The sequence below is a fragment of the Podarcis liolepis genome, assembly GCF_965112155.1.
Source record: "Podarcis liolepis genome assembly, chromosome: 3".
In the NCBI taxonomy this organism is placed as follows: Eukaryota; Metazoa; Chordata; class Lepidosauria; order Squamata; family Lacertidae; genus Podarcis; species Podarcis liolepis.
In genome coordinates, this window is record NC_139557.1 from 106,354,711 (window position 1) to 106,371,940 (window position 17,230).

Sequence of the window (17,230 nt, forward strand, 5' to 3'; positions counted from 1 at the left end):
AGGTAAGAGAGAAATGGAACACAAGAAAGTACAGACAGTGAATTCTGATGGCAGATATCCCGGCACTGATAAGCCGATTAATATATACAATAAGCTAAGAATCCTTTGTCTCAGTTTGGTATACTAGTGATAGCACTGGGACTCTGAGGGTATTGTAGTTTAATCCTTTTATGTGGCAGTCTCCTTTTGAAGTTCCTTTGCTCCGGGATGGATGCTTTAAAGTTATTTAAACCTATTCCTACAAAGCATATTCCTACATCAGCAAGTTGCTTCCTATGTTAAGATCTCTGAAATAAAATGTACCGGTATGTCAATGACAGGAGTCAAGCAATGGAGGAGCAATGGGGGGAAAGGTCTTCAACTTGCCCCCTTCCCCCCCTCCACCCATTATTGTAGTTCTACTGTTCCCATAATTATTTGGGAAACAACCACAGCTTTAAATGTGTGGTATATACACAGCCTGAGTTGTCAGAGCTGGCATCTGGGCCTGCCACAGGAGCTGTTCCCCCTGACCATATATCTACTGAAGGGTCTGTCACTGGTGGTGAGCAACTGTTTTAGGTTTGGGGTGATATCTGTCAGCTTAGCATCAAAGGGCTGTGGGAGGCAAATGTTGTAATGCAGAAGGCACTGTAATAGTAATAGTAATTTATTATTTGTACCCTGCCCATCTGGCTGGGTTTCCCCAGCCACTCTGGGTAGCGGCTTCCAACAAAGATTAAAAATACATTAAAATGTCACACATTAAAAATTTCCCTGAACAGGGCTGCCTTCAGATGTCTTCTAAATGTCAGGTAGTTGTTTATCTCTTTGACATCTGATGGGAGGGCGTTCCACAGGGCGGATGCCACCACCTAGAAGGCCCTCTGCCTGGTTCCATGTAGCTTAGCTTCTCGCAGTGAGGGAACCACCAGAAGGCCCTCGGCGCTGGATCTCAGTGTCCAGGCAGAACGATGGAGGTGGAGACACTCCTTCAGGTATACTGGGCTGAGGCCGTTTAGGGCTTTAAAGGTCAACACCAGCACTTTGAATTGTACTCGGAAACGTACAGGGAGCCAATGTAGGTCTTTCAGGACTGTCAGCCACCCCCAGTCACCAGTCTAGCTGCCGCATTCTGGATTAGTTGTAGTTTCCAGGTCACCTTCCAAGGTAGCCCCACGTAGAGTGCACTGTAGATCATTAGACCACTGCTGATACATTTGAGTGGTTTCATCTGGGAAAGGTGAGTGCCAAGCAAGCGGTGTTCTATTATGTTCTCTCTTTCAGGCCTGTCCTGTAGCAGCTTATTCCTGGGCACCAGCCTGGCCTTGCCAAACTTTCTTTTCACTTGGGCAAGTATTGTAGCTTGAAGGCCGCCTGCTGTAAAAGCCCTGAGGTGTGAATCCTGTCCTAGGAATCTGAACAGCTACAGCTGTTTTGTAGATAGTGGAGGTTGTTCCATTTGGGCAAATGGTACATTGCCCCACTAACCTCACTCTGCCTCCAGCCAGCTGCCCTGTGCCTTGCCTTCCTTCTTTCTTTCTCACAACTAAGTCAATGGTTTTGGTCCTTTTGGCCTCCCTGCGATCTTAATGTGCATTAGAAGGCCACCACTGCCCACAGACAATGGATCTTGTGATGCTTCTGGGCACAGTGGCGTAGCGTGGGGGGTGCAGGGGGGGCCAGCCGCACCGGCCGCAACATCTGGGGGGGGTGCGCTCGCACTCGCAGCTCTCTGCCCCCTGCTAAAATCCACGGGTTAGGGGGCGCAAATTACTTGCCTTGCCCCGGGTGCTGACAACCCACGCTACGCCACTGTCTGGGCAGAACCATGTAAGTATGCATCGTGCCCAATGGGTTTCCTATATAAATGTTTACACATATGAATTCTCACATGTACATTCCATATTTTATTTCTGTACACCTTGTTTGGGTATCCCTTGAATGCAATGCACTTTACAGATTCTGCAATGAAACAAATCGAGGGGTGCCAATATGCCCATTGTTTGCCCTCTCTCTTTGGCAGTCAAAACATTTGTCAAGCATATATGGTTGCGGCCGCCGAGACCATATAACACCAGTCTTGAAAGACCTACACTGGCTCCCAGTATGTTTCCGAGCACAATTCAAAGTGTTGGTGCTGACCTTTAAAGCCCTAAACGGCCTCAGTCCAGTATACCTGAAGGAGCGTCTCCACCCCCATCGTTCTGTCCGGACACTGAGGTCCAGCTCCGAGGGCCTTCTGGCAGTTCCCTCACTGAGAGAGGCCAAGTTACAGGGAACCAGGCAGAGGGCCTTCTCGGTAGTGGTACCCGCCCTGTGGAACGCCCTCCCACCAGATGTCAAAGAGAAAAATAACTACCAAACTTTTAGAAGACATCTGAAGGCAGCCCTGTTTAGGGAAGCTTTTAATGTTTAATAGGTTATGGTATTTTAGTGTTTTGTTGGAAGCCGCCCAGAGTGGCTGGGGAGGCCCAGCCAGATGGGCGGGTTATAAATAATAATTTATTATTATATAAATTATTATGGAAGATGGGCACAATGGGAGGATGGCTGGGTAATATGCACGTTGCTTTTCACTGTCAAGGTTGCATCCAGATGGCAGCTTCTACCAGTGGCTGCAGCGGCAAAGCCCGTGTCTTGCAAGGTTCCATATTACAATTGCCATTGTCAACTGCACCTGCCCTGACGATGCTACCAGTTTGTTGGGCTGGAAAGCACGTGTGCCTTCGAAGGCACCAAATCCACGCACTTGACATTTGCAGAAACCCTCTTCCTGGAAGCGGCTTTTTAAAAACAAGATGCTCATTCAAAACTGGTTAATGCATGATGTGATCCCTGTTTGCTTCAAGCGCACACAACTAGTATGGAGGTAGAATCCACCTGACCTTGACCCCTCTCTGTGATGCCCACACAGCTCCCACTGCCTTAGAGACCAGGGCCCTCTTCCAGCTTTGAGAGGGTCAACCTTTGCTCGTTTGGCAGCCACACTTTTGTTTAATATTTGAATTGGGGGTGGGTGAAGCTGGGAATCAAGGCGAACCTGCATAATCAAGGAAGAGGCAAGAGTTGGCAAGAATCGGGAAAGAGATGACAAAACCACCGATGTGAAACGAACTGTGTTGTTTACTTAACAAAAGCAACTGGGCAAAAATGTGTTGTGAAACCCAGTGGCCGCTATTTAAACAGCGGCAATGTTGCTGCCGGCACAACCCTACCAGTTTCCAATGAGAAAAAGAAGACACGTTGGCTGTAGAGATGTCCTGAGAGGTGGCTGTGCGGAGCGATCGAGGAGGGATAGACCTCGTGCTTTTTGCATCAAAAAGGTCCCAGGTTCGACCCCTGGCAAATCCAGATTTAAAAAATAAAATAAGGCTCACATGGCAGGTGATGGAAGATCTGCTGTGATGGAAGATTAACAAGGGGTTAGATCGGGGTGGGGAAGCTTAAACCCAGCGGTCAGGTCTAGACAGGCCTCTTAATATAGATCTTAGGAACACCCTGTCCCCAGACCACATAACTCACTGCCTCGCTACTGCACCCTTATTGACTGGTTTTGTCTGATTAGAAGGTGCCCTTGAACTTTGTTAATGCTTTTTTGCTTGCCTGGACGGAGGAGTGTGTGTGTGTGTGTAAAGGCGAATGTACAAAGGTAGCGGACAGAGGAGAGAGAGAGAGTGTGTGTGTATTAAAAGTGAATGTACAAAGGTAACCTTTACCCTTGCTGCTCCGCCCCCACTCTTGCCTCTGGCTCCGCCCACCACAGATTGCCCAGAAGGGAGTACTGCAAAACATTGCACGGCCAAGCAGTTCCACGTGGTGTGATGCAGCCTCCTGTGAAATCAAACCTTGAGCACATGTGCAATGGCTTCTCTATTATATGCACCACTTGAGAGGGCAGGGTATGCATAACAACCCTTCGAGCTTGGTGTTGATTTTTGGTTGCAAAGAATGTTAATAATAAGTGAAACCTAAAGTATATTCAGCCACCAACAGGGTTTCGGATTCACCTCTCTTAAATCAGAGATCAGGTTCTAGGGCTCCTGTATTTGAGATTACGGCACCTGCGGCTTTTTCTTCTTTCTTCTTTTCTTCTCCTTTCTTCTGCAGCGTTTGCCTCCCAGGATGGGTCATAAGGAAAGGGTTAAAATAGGTGTGATGTGATTGGCCAGTGAGAATGCAAGGGGGGAATAAAAGTTAGAGTGGGAGGTTTTGAAAGTCAGTTGAGGTTTGGGAGTTGAAGAAGGAAGCGGGAGGTTTAGGTGTGGGTTGGTAGAGTTGTATTGTGAGAGAGTGAGAAGAATTGTTAGGTGGAGTCAGATAGATAGTTGGGAATAATCAGTTTGAAGTTGTTAGGAACTAAGAACAAGAAACAGACAAGAGAAGGATTAACTGAAACCATAAGCTGGTTCTTGCATTTAAAAATAAACTTGATTATTTGTTTATGTTAACAACTGACTGGACTCCATGGGTCCCCGTGAGATACGGGGTGGTGGCAGCGGAAAAAGCAATCGTGGCACAGGGTCAATAGACCGTCAAACGTCTGGGGGCCCTGTGTGTGATCGCCACACTTTCCCCTGTAACCTTTGCTGGGGGGGGGGGGAGAAAGACAGGCTGCTGTCAATGGAGTATAGCTTAAAATCATTATAATAGCATTATTTTCACCTAAAGGCAATTTTCATATATATATTATTTTACAAAATCAGAGTTAGCCACATGTCATTAACGTAACTGTCATCAACACCAAATAATAGTGTTAACAATTCCACATGGGTAATGCTGACTTTTTGAAAATAAATATGAAAACCATCCTTATAAACTATGAAAAAGTTGTTCAGTTATGATGACTGTTTCCTCAAATCTACCATGGTTTAATACATTGGGATGTTTACTGGCTCTTCAATTTAATTGGATTTGACAAGATTTGTGCCATGTTCTGCCTACAGTCTCAGCGTAATGCTGGTGGTCAACAAAAGAGATTTAAAGACTGTCTCAAGGCAAATCTTAAAAAATGTAGTATAAACACCGATTGGGAAACACTGGCCTGCGAGAGCTCCAGTTGGAGAACAGCGTTTACCAAAGGTGTCATGGGCTTTGAAGACACTCGAACTCAGGATGCAAGGGAGAAACGTGCTAAGAGGAAGGCACGCTTGGCAAATCCACACTGTGATCAACTCCCGCCCGGAAACCAATGTCCCCACTGTGGAAGGATGTGTGGATCCAGAATTGGCCTCCACAGTCACTTACAGACTCATTGTTAAAACCATGTTTATGGAAGACAATCTTACTCGGCTACGAGTGGTCGCCAAAGAAGAAGAAGAACAGTCTCAGCTTGGCGGGGTGCACGTGTCTGCTTCTGTTGCACCTGATATGGTGACTTTGTCTGGAATTGTACAAAGATTGTTATTTTTAAAACATTTTTTTCAACTATTCATTGGGAAATCTTGATTAAAAAATTAAAATTCTCAGCAAAGGGGCATTCAGAAACAAGGTGGTCATAAAATAATTCGAGCATTGCATAAAAAGCTTCCAGAAGCTATATATATCTGCATCTATATATATAATAACAGATCAAAGCAGATTTGAGCAATTCAGAAGGCATTTCCACCGCACAAAGCCTCCTGTTTCAAATTGATCCCCCATTTGTTTTCACATAAAGTATAATCTGCGACAAACAGCTTTCGCAAGCAAAAGACGTGCCTGTGAGTCAAGCAGCAAAAAGTCTCACAAGCATATTTAAAAAATAAATATACTTAGTATGAAGTCATTTTACATGACACTACCTGACTAGCTGGAAATAAATTGAGATGCCCACTGAATAACACAGCTGCAAATCTGGCATCAAGAGATGTAGAATATTACATAGCTCTTCCGGGAGTGTGTTGTTGTTTTTATTTAACTGAACAAAAATACCAGGAAGAGAAATCACTGCAGGGAGAGAAAACTACTGTATTTTTCACCCTATAGGACACACTTTTCCCCCTCCAAAAATGAAGGGGAAATGTGTGTGCGTCCTATGGGGCGAATACAGGGTTTTGCTGAAGCCTGGAGAGTGAGAGGGGTCGGTGCGCACCAACCCCTCTTGCTATCCAGGCTTCAGGAGAGCCCCAGCGCCAGCCCCACAAGGTCGGGGGACAGCGGGGAGGCGGAACGTCGCCATCCCGCTGTCTCCCGATGTGGTTTGGAGGCTGACGGCGGGGAGACGCGTGCTTCTCCCCGCTGCCTGCCCCGCAAGCTCTAACTCTAACCCTAACCCTAACCTGGTCTGAAGGCGGGCGGCGGGGAGAAGAGCGCTTCTCCCTGCTGCTGGCCCCACAAGCTCCTGGGGGAAAAATCCCCCCCCCTTTATTTCCCCCCAAAAAAACTTGATGCGTCCTATGGGCCGGTGCGTCCTATGGGTTGAAAAATACGGTAGATATGACATTATGAGATTCCAAGTTACACGTACCTCTATGTGGATGTTAATCGTGAAGGCATAGGTTTCTGTTGCTGGGCACAGAATGTTTGTATTTTGCTTAACACTTCACACAAGTCTTGTCTTTTGGGGCACTGGGAGAGCAGCCTGTTTCTTGCTCCACATTCCTGCCTCTCTGGTCCAGACTGCATCTGCTCTCCCTCTTCTCTATCTGGTTTCATACCAACCCTCACTCACAGGCTATTTGTCCATTGGACACTGGGATGGGGGAGTGTTTTCCAGCCCCAAAGCCCCATCGCCTACTGGGCAAACTTGGCCGGCTTGCTCCTGCAAGCGATCTCATTCAGGCACACAGGTGGTTACAGCAGCCCATTACTGTACAGAAATCTTTCGCTTGGTGTGCGAGTGAGAAGCCATCAGCTGCTTTTTAGACTCAACCTCAAAAATGCTTCTTGCTTTTGCGGATACAGAGGAAAACCTTAGAATGACCCCAACAAAGAGCTCCTAAAACTGTGACAAGCCAAGATACGGGAATTTATATGAATGGAGACATTTGCCTTTCAGCAGTTGAACACCAGAAGACACATTTTTAGAGCTATGATTCCCCTGATTGATAAAATAGGGGGAGGGGGGTACCAAGAGACTCTGAACAGCCACCATATTCTTATACTAATTTATACACAAAGCATGATGTATTCCTAACATTGTGCAGGAGGGAGAGTACTTTACCTTTCCCCCCAATGGTTTGAGAAAATGGTGCTTTGATCATTCCCTCGTGTTTTCGTGTGTTTGGATGCCATATGCTGGCTTACTAGCAGTACATGTGACAAGGATCCAGGGGTCTTGGTGGACTACAAGCTTAACATGAGTCAACAGTGTGATGCAGCAGCAAAAAAAAAGCTAATGCTATTCTAGGATGCATCAACAGAAGTATAGTGTCCATATCAACAGAAGTAAAAGGTAAAGGGACACAGGTGGCGCTGTGGTCTATACCACTGAGCCTCTTGGGCTTGCCAATCAGAAGGTCGGCAGTTTGAATCCACTCGACAGTGGTGAGTTCCCGTTGCACTGTCCCAGCTTCTGCCAACCTAGCAGTTTGAAAGCACGCCAGTGCAAGTAGATAAGTAGGTACCATTCCAGTGGGAAGGTAACAGTGTTTCCGTGCACTCTGATTTCTGTTAGTGTTCTGTTGTGCCAAAAGCGGTTTAGTCATGCTGACCACATGACCACAGGACAAATGCCAGCTCCCTCGGCCTGAAAGCGAGATGAGCGCTGTACCCCTTAGTTGCCTTCGACTGGATTTAACCATCCAGGGGTCCTTTACTTTTACATTTTGACCATGAATGCTTTAGCTGAGATTCCTGCATTGCAAGGGATGGGACTAGATGACCCTTGGTCCCTTCCAACTCTGTGATTAAAGAGGTTGAAAATGACCCTAAGAACAGTCAGCTAGATCTTGGCAATGGCTCATCTGATGATTTGTAACAGCGTCCTCTTCTCAGAGTGGCCAACCAAATGCCTGCAGAAAACCCAGTAGGAGGACCAGAGCAAAAGAGCATTCTCCCCTCTATGGTTTCCACTAATTGGTATGATAATCCATCTGGTTATGATAAGCGCTGTTATTTAACCTTCAGAAGCTGTGCCTGAGTTTGCTTCTCTGCCCCCTCTTCCCTCCCCACCTCTTTTCCCTTACGTGTCGTGTCTTTTCAATTGCAAGCCTGCTCTCATCTTAAATGCATCTGCCACAGCTGCAACTAAACATGTCTCTCCTGTATCGGTCTTTACAGCCACAGAAGACACTGTAACTCTCCAATGGCTTGGTTTTACCCCTGATGGCACACTCCTCCACTGTCTTTTGGAACAAGACAGACGCCAGCCGAAGTAAAATGCAGCAAACATTTCAAATACATTTGGTCGCTTGTATTGGTCATCTGTTCGAGCTTCTCAAGAGGATAGTTTTAACCTCTTGCCAAAAGAGAAAAGGAGGGCTAACTGGGCCTCCTTGGAGAAGATAATCTACAGCCTGGGAACCTTAGCAACACCAAGGCTATGGTGTAGGGCTCGCATTTCCGATCTCACTAGCACCATCTGTTGCTTATTCCATAAATGGTTTTGCTTCCTTTCCCTCCACTTGCGCTGGCTGCCAGAATGCCAGGGACAGAGGCAGGTGCCGCAATGGGCATACGCAGGTGCTGAACCTTGCATGCGCAGTCAGGCATCTCTTTTTGCAAGCACCACACCTGCAAGGAGTTTATCACAGGAAGATGTTCACCCCAAATATACACAACACACTCATTGGAAATAAAGAACACAGAATGAGTTTCTGCCTTGATTTCCAAACGCTCTTTGGAGAGCGAGACAGATGAGATAATTCAGAGAACAAAGCGTATATGGGGTTAACCTCTCCAGCTACCTTGGAATTGAAGAGGCTGACCCATAATAATAATAATAATTTTATTTATACCCCGCCCTCCCTGGCCAGAGCTGGGCTCAGGGCGGCTAACACCAATAAAATTACAATAAAAATATAATGGGGGGGCACACAATTTAAAATACAGGTTAAAATGCAATTTAAAATGCAGCCGCATCTTGAAAGTAGCGCATGGATCAAAACTGTACGGGGAGGGAAAACATAAGGGTCAGACTGAGTCCAAACTAAAGGCCAGGCGAAACAGCTCTGTGTTGCAGGCCCTGCAGAAAGATGTTAAGTCCCGCACGGCCCTAGTCTCTTGTGACAGAGCGCTCCACCAAGTCGGGGCGAGTACTGAAAAGGCCCTGGCCCTAGTTCAGAAAGTTGGCTGATTTTAACAACGAATTCCTGTATCCCTCCGTACGAAAGGGCACATTGATTCATTTTACATTCATATGATTAGCGAGTTATTTGCTTGATTGCCGTGTTATGTTTTGAAGTGATTATTTGCCACCATAATGATGTGTTGGTTTCCTTTTTTGTCGTTCTTTTTGTAGTCACTTAGAGCATTGCTTATATCAAAAAGCAGCATACAAATCTAAATAAAGAAATAATAAACATTAGAGGACTTTAAAAAAAACCCCAGACTGCTCCCTCCTGCCTCTGATCCATAGCTGGTCGGTGGCATGGGACTCACATTATGTCATAAATGTGACTGCAATTATAAAAACTTGCAGTTTCTAAAACATTTAGGAAATAGATGAGAAAAAAGAATAAATAGTTAACTGGGATATGCAGTGAAAAAGAAAGAGAACAAATTTATGGAACCGCAGAAGGAGAGGGAGGGAAGTGGGAGATTTAAGATATAAGAATTCTTTTCTTTTCTTTTGCTGAAATGTTTATTTGTTATAATTAAAAACCATGAATAGAACTTTAAAAAAGAACTGTGACTGCAAAATTCAGCACCTTGTATGTCCAAAAGCCGTAATCATATACTTCTGCAATAAAGGTAAAGGTACCCCTGATCATTAGGTCCAGTTGTGGCCGACTCTGGGGTTGCGGCGCTCATCTCGTTTTATTGGCCGAGGGAGCCGGCATACAGCTTCTGGGTCTTGTGGCCAGCATGACTAAGCCGCTTCTGGTGAACCAGAGCAGCACACGGAAACGCCGTTTAGCTTCCCGCCAGAGCGGTACCTATTTATCTACTTGCACTTTGACGCGCTTTCAAACTGCTAGGTTGGCAGGAGCTGGGACCAAGCAATGGGAGTTCACCCCGTTGCAGGGATTCGAACCACCGACCTTCTGATCAGCAAGTCCTAGGCTCTGTGGTTTAACGCTCCAGGTATATGGACAAAAGACATATAGGACAGGAAAGGCTGTTTGCTTAAGAGGAAGTGCAGAAGAGGAAGCACACGGTGAATTGCAGGAAAGCTCTCCTAAGTATTCAACACAGAAAATGACCTTTAACTGAACGTCCAACTTTTAGGACTGGCAGGTATTTGCTGGGGACAGTGCCTATCTCTTTAAAAAGCTCTGACAAAAATGAGAATGGACTGAGTTGCCCTTTAAAAAGCCCTGAGATTGCCAGCTGCTGGTCTACTTGCCCAGCCAAGGAATGTAAGAAACTGCTTTATATGGAGTCAGACCACTGGTCCCTCTCACAGAGTGGCCATCTACACCAGGGGAAGCCAACCTTTCAGGATTTTTGAGCAAGCGCTGCAGTCACACATGCGCCCGTCGGTTCCTTCTTCACTGGATCAGTCTGGCTCCCCAGAATAGATCACTTTCCCAGAACCTGGTTCCAGCAGAATTAACTTGAGCCTTGAAAAGATCACACAGCTGAAAAGGGAATAAAGCATCACTCTTCCAACTTCCTCCTTCTGTTCTATGTATTTTCCAAGGGAGAAACAAAGGTTATTATGACTGTATTGCAACCTTTTCCTCAAAAGATTCACAAAGGTAAATATCATTCATATAGCAGTGCGGGGAAAGAAAGCCAACGGAAGGGCCGGATGGAGCACAAATTACTCAAAAACTCTTTTATTTTCACTCTTTGCAGGACTTCAGGAAACAGGAAGAATGGTCATCGCAGCAACAGAAAGCACATGTTTCTAAGAGAGCGGAGGCAAGAGACACACATCATCAACCTGCAAGTTTTCTCCTGACTGGAGCAACTGCAGGAAATGATCCATTAAGGTGAGAAGTAATTCCAAAACAAAACAAAACAAAAAGATACCGCAACAGAAGCACAGTGCCCTTACACGAATAGTACCTTCGCCCTCATTCCCCTCCAAGCAAACGCAGTGATCTGCATGATGAAAAGAAGGACTTTCCAAAATATCGACTTAGGGAATGTACCAAGTTGAGAGCCTGCTATGCTGGCTATAGAGAGGTTATCCTGGCTTCAGTCAAAAGGGCTGGAGAGGCGAGCTGCCTTGCAACCCAACTTGGATCTCTTACAACTTTCTCCTTACCTTCCACCCGCCCCCCAGTTGCGTTTAGCAGATCAAAGCTCGTGGAGGTGGGGGTCAATTGATGAAAGCAGCGGGCTCAGTTTTTGAACACCAGCCACGCAGACTTAGGGAGCCAGTCCTTCAGGCCCTCCTTCTGCCTGGCTTGCTCCTCTAAGCAGGCAAGGGGCTAGCTGGGTTCGGCCCACCCTGCACCTGCGATGAGACACCATAACACTGGGTGGCTAAAGTTCGAAAGGCCACGGTCCTTGCCTGTCTGGAACAGCCTGGCACTTCCCCCTCGAGGAAGCTGAGAAATCTCCATCTTGCAACTCGGGTGGGCGAAAGCAATTCTCAGTGGCCTGAATACAAGCTTGCGAGTCCACGCGAGGAAAAGCACGGGTGGCTGGCACCTAGCCTACAGTTCGTCCGGCCTGTGTGAGAGCGGAGCCTCCTTCCCAGCATCCTTTGCTTCATCCTGCTCCTCTGATTGGTCAGGGACCTCTTGCACACTCGGTTTCTCACCCTCCCCTTCTTGCCCTGCTTTGTCCTTGCTGCTCTTTTTGCTTTTCGAAGCCTTCTTGCCTTTGCCCTCCTTCTTCTTAGACTTCTTCGGCCTTGAACTTGCCACGTCCCCTTTCTTGCCAGCCCACTTCTCTGTCAGGCAGCCTGGAGAGAGGAGAGGGGTGGAAAAAGGAGACTATGGGATTTTGCAATGTCTCCACTCCTCCCTGAGCACACAATTCCAGGTGCCACCTAATTTATTTAGATGAAGTTTCCATTCAGTTTAGGTTACTAGTTAGTACATCTGGTGGTATCATCCAATTGTTTTTGTTGGGACTCCAGATCCCATCAGCCCCAGCCAGCATGGTGGTGGATGATGGGAATTGGAGTCCAACAGCATCTGGAAGGCAGCACATTGACTATGACTGGGTGAATAGAAAACCTGGGCCGAAATCATTGCTTTCAGTCACTCACCTCACAAGCTAGCCTTGGGTCAGTCACGACCCCTCGACTCTCAACATGCTGTTGTGAGGGTAAAAAAATACAAGGGAAGGAAAGCAACAAGCTGCTCCAAGCTCTGCGGACTACAGGCAAGTTAGAAATGTGATAAATAAATGTCAGGATTACAGTGCCCATCATTCCTGACCGCTGGCCATGATGGCTGGGGTTGATGGGAGTTGAAGTCCAACAACACCTGGGGCGGATGTTCCCCATTCCTGACTGAAAACCATCTGGATGGTTCTGTGGTGGCCATTTTGCACAGGGGTTCCGTTTCCATGCCCCACGTACATTGGCGGAGCACACATAAGCCCAGTCTGCCCAACCCCCATTCCACCCTCTTCCACGTCCAAAAGGACCCGCACACTGGCAGCCACACATTAATTGAATGCGCCTATAATGGCCACCGCCCGTACACATATCCCTGGACCCCAATAACAGGGCCTGCCACTTCCCAGGAAATATAACTCACTGGTGTCTTTTCCTTTCAAGACATGGTTTGCACAGAGAAACTGGGAAATGTCTTCTTCCTGATGGTTCCGGTACCAGTCTTCGATCACATCTTCAAATTCCTCCACCATTACCTCACACTAAGAAGAGAGAGAAAGAGAGAGATAGAAATCCTCCTTCAAACATCTACTTGTGGCGTTTTCAACCACACCGGTAGGTCTGCACACTTTGACACAGCTCCATCGCCACTGCAACCCTAGCTTGGCTGTGACAAAACCGCATTGCATTTTGATCTCACGTGGCCTCCGAGTCCTGCAATGCAGGGGGATTGGACCAGATGACCTTCCCTTCCAACTCTACAACTCTATAAATTCAAAGTGGCATGAAAAGGATCCCCCGGCAGCCTCTCATCTAACCATGGATCACCAGACCTGCCTTGCTTCAGCTAGGTCAGGCATCCCCAAACCTGGCCCTCCAGATGTTTTGGGACTACAACTCCCATCATCCCTGACCACTGGTCCTGTTAGCTAGGGATGATGGGAGTTGTAGCCTCAAAACATCTGGAGGGGCGAGTTTGGGGGTGCCTGAGCTAGGTTATGCACTAGTTTTCCACCCCCACCAATATCCATGAAAATGTACCTTTGGAACACACCCTGAAAATGTGATAGACAGGCCAGTGGTTTCAGCATTAGATGCAGAATTCTCGCTTTCAGTTCTCCCGTTCGAAAGGAGAATCCTCCAGGGCAGCCTTCATCCATCTGGGGCTCCCCGGATGCTTTGGGCCAATGGGAATTGTAGTCCAAAACATCCAGAGAGGCCCAGATTGGTGAAGGTGCTCTAGGAGATCAACCATGAGCTCCAGTTACTTGGAACTGCTGTGCTGCCATCAGTCATGTGGCCTTCACAAAGTGTGACGCCAAGGGCTGTACCTGCTTCTTTAGATCGGCCACTTCCGCAGAGGTTTCATTCCACAGCTCATAAGGGATGTCCATCACCACCTTCACTCCTTTGTGTACCAAGTTATGCAGTGTTTCAAAGGTCTCAGACATACCCTAAAGGAAGTGAGAGAGTTCAGTGGTGTATCCTGGAAGAGCCAAGACAGGCTAAGAAAACGAAAAGCAGATTTTTAAAAAAAATCTGGAAACAAGATGAAATCCTGAGACGTTTCAAACCTTTGCAAATCTGTTGCTTCCCGTTCTCTCTTTGTGCAGGTTGTATTCCAAAAGCCTCTTGCAGATGTTTTCTGTCACTTCAATAAGGCGAATGTCCCTGCAGACAAAAAAAGTGTATTTGTGAGTGGCAGGATCTCCGTATGAGTGTCCAATGACACAAGTATAAAACAGCAGCTGGTAGAATGTACCTCAGCACTTTATCATCTCACAATTTACTGCTTGAGATGAGAATTTCCATGTGTTATGGGACTTCGCTAGTAAGAGCTTCTGAATCTGGAATGTAGCTTTCCAGAAAAACCATGAAAATGTGCCTTTCCACAGTCTCAATCAATAGACAGTGTATATGCATACACCCCTGGGACTTCACCTCATTTAATCTGTGAGTTACCTGTCCTACCTTCCTCAAACATTGAGGACTAGAAACATAAAACACAATGCGAACTAGGCACATCTAAGAATAGGACCTAAAGCATCCAATTATGTATGTTAGTTTCACCATATCAATGGGACTTAGGGTGTCCAATCTTTACTGAAAGGTCACTTTTTTTGCCTGCATGTTGGGGGAGTCCTATAAATTTCATACTGCACAACCAAAGAGCTCAATCCTGCAGAAGGAATAAGAAACCTTCCTTCCTTGCAGGAACAAATGGCAAGTAGCTTATGGGTGTGAGTTTTTTGCATTTTATATCCTAGCAGACAAAAGTAAGATTCAGGAGAGTTAACACCCTCTCTGAATTACTTACTGACCAAGATATTGCAATAATGTACAAGGTGAAGAATGGCTGCCTCCAAGGGTCTATCAACAGCCTCATTCACTTACGATTTTGTGTACTTGATTTTGGATCCCTTGCCATCCAAAAAGCCGTACTTCGTGTCAATCACCTCCTTGGTCTTACCAGTTTCATCGAAGGAGGATTTCAGTTCCAAAGCCACGTACTTGCACACTAAAGACAGAAAAAACCAATTAGTAACCACTCACATATTTTAATTGATGATTAAAAGCCAGTAGGTAAGCAGATAACAGAGTTTACAGTGCAGGCCGTATTGAAACAAACAATGGTGTATATTTGGAGAAAATAAGGCAGGGATAGGGAATGTGTTGGGATTACAAATCCCATCATTTTTGACCACTGGCTGTGCTGGCTGGGGCTGACAGCAGCCTTCCAGATGGATTCATCAGCCCCAGCCAGCCTAACCGTCAGGGATGATCCCCAATAACGGTGCAGCAGGTTGAAGGCAGCTCTAACTCTCTACCTAAATACCAGTCCGGCTTTCACTTCAGTGAACCTCTTCTGCAGCTTCCGGCTCATAGTTCTCTCTGTTCCTCTTTAACTTCTTAAGTTCCATTTTTAGTGACAAGGCGCTTTTCAGATCCCCTTTTCACTCTTGACAGCTTTACCTTATATAAGTGCCCCTGCATAAGCTGGTCTACCTGTAAGCCTGTCATTGTTTCGTGCTGGAAGTCCTTCGCCAAGGGAGGGGAACCTGTGGCTGTCAGACTCCAACTCCCAACAGCCACAGCCAGTATCAAGAAAGATCTGGGATGGTGGTAGCTGTCACCCAGTAAAATACTGAGTGTCACTGATTCCCCATCATTTTACCTTATATAGGGATGTCTACGGCTGGGCAATATGTGGTTTTCAACATAGGAAGCTGCATTACTCCAAGTCAGACTACTGGTCCATCTTGCTCAATACAGTCTACACTGACTAGTAGAACCACTCCAAGATTTCAGGCAGGGAGTCTCTCCCAGATCTACCTGGAGATGCCAGCGGGGATTGAACAAACCTTGGAGCTTCTGCTCGCAAGGCAGACGCTCTGCCATTGAGCTACAGCCTTTCCCCATAGGAAGCTTCAGCCCCCTGTTTTTGACTACCCCTTTTCCTGTCCCTTTACAGTGGTACCTCGGGTTACATACATTTCAGGTTGCATACTCTGCTAACCCAGAAATAGTACCTCGGGTTAAGAACTTTGCTTCAGGATGAGAACAAAAATTGTGCTCCGGCGGTGCAGCAGCAGTGGGAGGCCCCATTAGCTAAAGTGGTGCTTCAGGTTAAGAACAGTTTCAGGTTAAGGATGGACCTCCGGAACGAATTAAGTACGTAACCTGCGGTACCAATGTATTTTATTTTGGGCATTTGTGGCCCCACCCTTCATCCAAAAAGGCTCCCAACTGCAGGCTTTTCTTCTTCATCATCATCATTCTATGTCCTTTTAAATGTGTTTGTGGGAGGGGTGGGAGTTATTGGTTTGTTTTGCTTCTGTTCTTGCTATTATGATGCTGATGCTGATGCTGTGAACCACCCTGAGATCTCTGGATGAAGGACGGTATAACAACAACAACAACAAACAACAACAAACAACAACAACAATTTATTATTTATACCCCCTCATCTGGCTGAGTCTCCCCAGCCACTCTGGGCGGCTCCCAATCAAACGTTAAAAACAGTACAGTACATGCAAATGTAATAAATGAATAATAATAATAATTCACACGACACGAAAGGAAAGAGGAGCAGGGAGGGATGAGGAAAATCAAAACTCAGGCGCCGATTTCTCCCCTCCCCCCCCCAGCTCTGCAATAACGGTTTTTTTTGGGGGGGGCTTCCCTCTCTCACCTTCGCATTTGCTGGGCAGCTTGACCCACTCGCTGTCCTCGGCAATGGCCCCGCCGCGCCCAGGCGCCGGGCCTACCAGCAGGGCGAGCCAGAGCGCGACGGCGGGACCCCAGGGAGCCATGGAGGGAGGAGGAGACCCCCGCGAGAGGCCGCCACGCCGCTACAGCCCTCCAGAGCGCGCACCGCGCTTCCGGGAACCTCCCCCCTTTCCCTTTCCCGCAGCGTAGCTATAACAACCGGAGCCCTTGGCCAATGGCGGCCGGGAACGTGTCACGCCGAGGCCAACGGGCCTGCGCGAGGCGCCCGGTCTTTTGAGATGTCAGCCAATCAGGAGCGGGGGAGGTGGGTGCGCCCTCTCGCCTATCCAATGGAGCAGCTTCGCTTTCCCCTCAGGTCAGCCAATGGGAGCGCCGCCAGCGCTGTCCTGTGATTGGTGCTCGCCTCCGTTCGTCTCAGCTCTGGAATGCTCACTCCATTCATTTTTGTAAAAAAAGGCATTCACAAATATTTGGCGCAGGTAACGCGCGGGGGTGGGGAGTAGAGAGAATCCTCCTCCCGTCCTTATTCAGATTTTCCATTTATCCAGTTCCAGAGCGGCGGTTCTTTGCGTTCTCAGGCTGCGATCCTGTGTTGTCATTTACATGGGGATAAGTTGGCTCCAACTCATTGGGATAAGGTAAAAGGTAAAGGACCCTGGAAGACAGGAGTGCCTGGCGTGCTCTGGTCCATGGGGT

At 47.1% G+C, this 17,230-nt stretch overlaps 1 protein-coding gene across 1 annotated transcript; it reads right to left on the bottom strand.

Annotated features, from left to right (window-relative positions):
- Positions 1-10,828: 10,828 nt before the first annotated feature.
- Positions 10,829-16,801, bottom strand: CNPY3 (canopy FGF signaling regulator 3). The gene is made up of 6 exons (XM_083494801.1): positions 16,497-16,801; positions 14,699-14,822; positions 13,879-13,975; positions 13,636-13,758; positions 12,729-12,846; positions 10,829-11,923 (listed from the first exon to the last, which is right to left on the bottom strand). Exons 1-6 carry the CDS (start codon positions 16,615-16,617, stop codon positions 11,673-11,675), a joined length of 834 nt encoding a protein of 277 aa, XP_083350927.1. The 5' UTR covers positions 16,618-16,801; the 3' UTR covers positions 10,829-11,672.
- Between the last annotated feature and the right edge of the window lie 429 nt (positions 16,802-17,230).

Bases quoted from the DNA above. Each gene is read 5' to 3' on its own strand.
- CNPY3 (XM_083494801.1), bottom strand. From the start codon at position 16,617: ATGGCTCCCTGGGGTCCCGCCGTCGCGCTCTGGCTCGCCCTGCTGGTA. The intron at 13,976-14,698 runs GTAAGTGAATGA...TTTTGTCTGCAG, and splicing joins AAAATCAAGTACACAAAATC to GGACATTCGCCTTATTGAAG. The intron at 11,924-12,728 runs GTGAGTTATATT...TCCTCTCTCCAG, and splicing joins CTTGAAAGGAAAAGACACCA to GCTGCCTGACAGAGAAGTGG.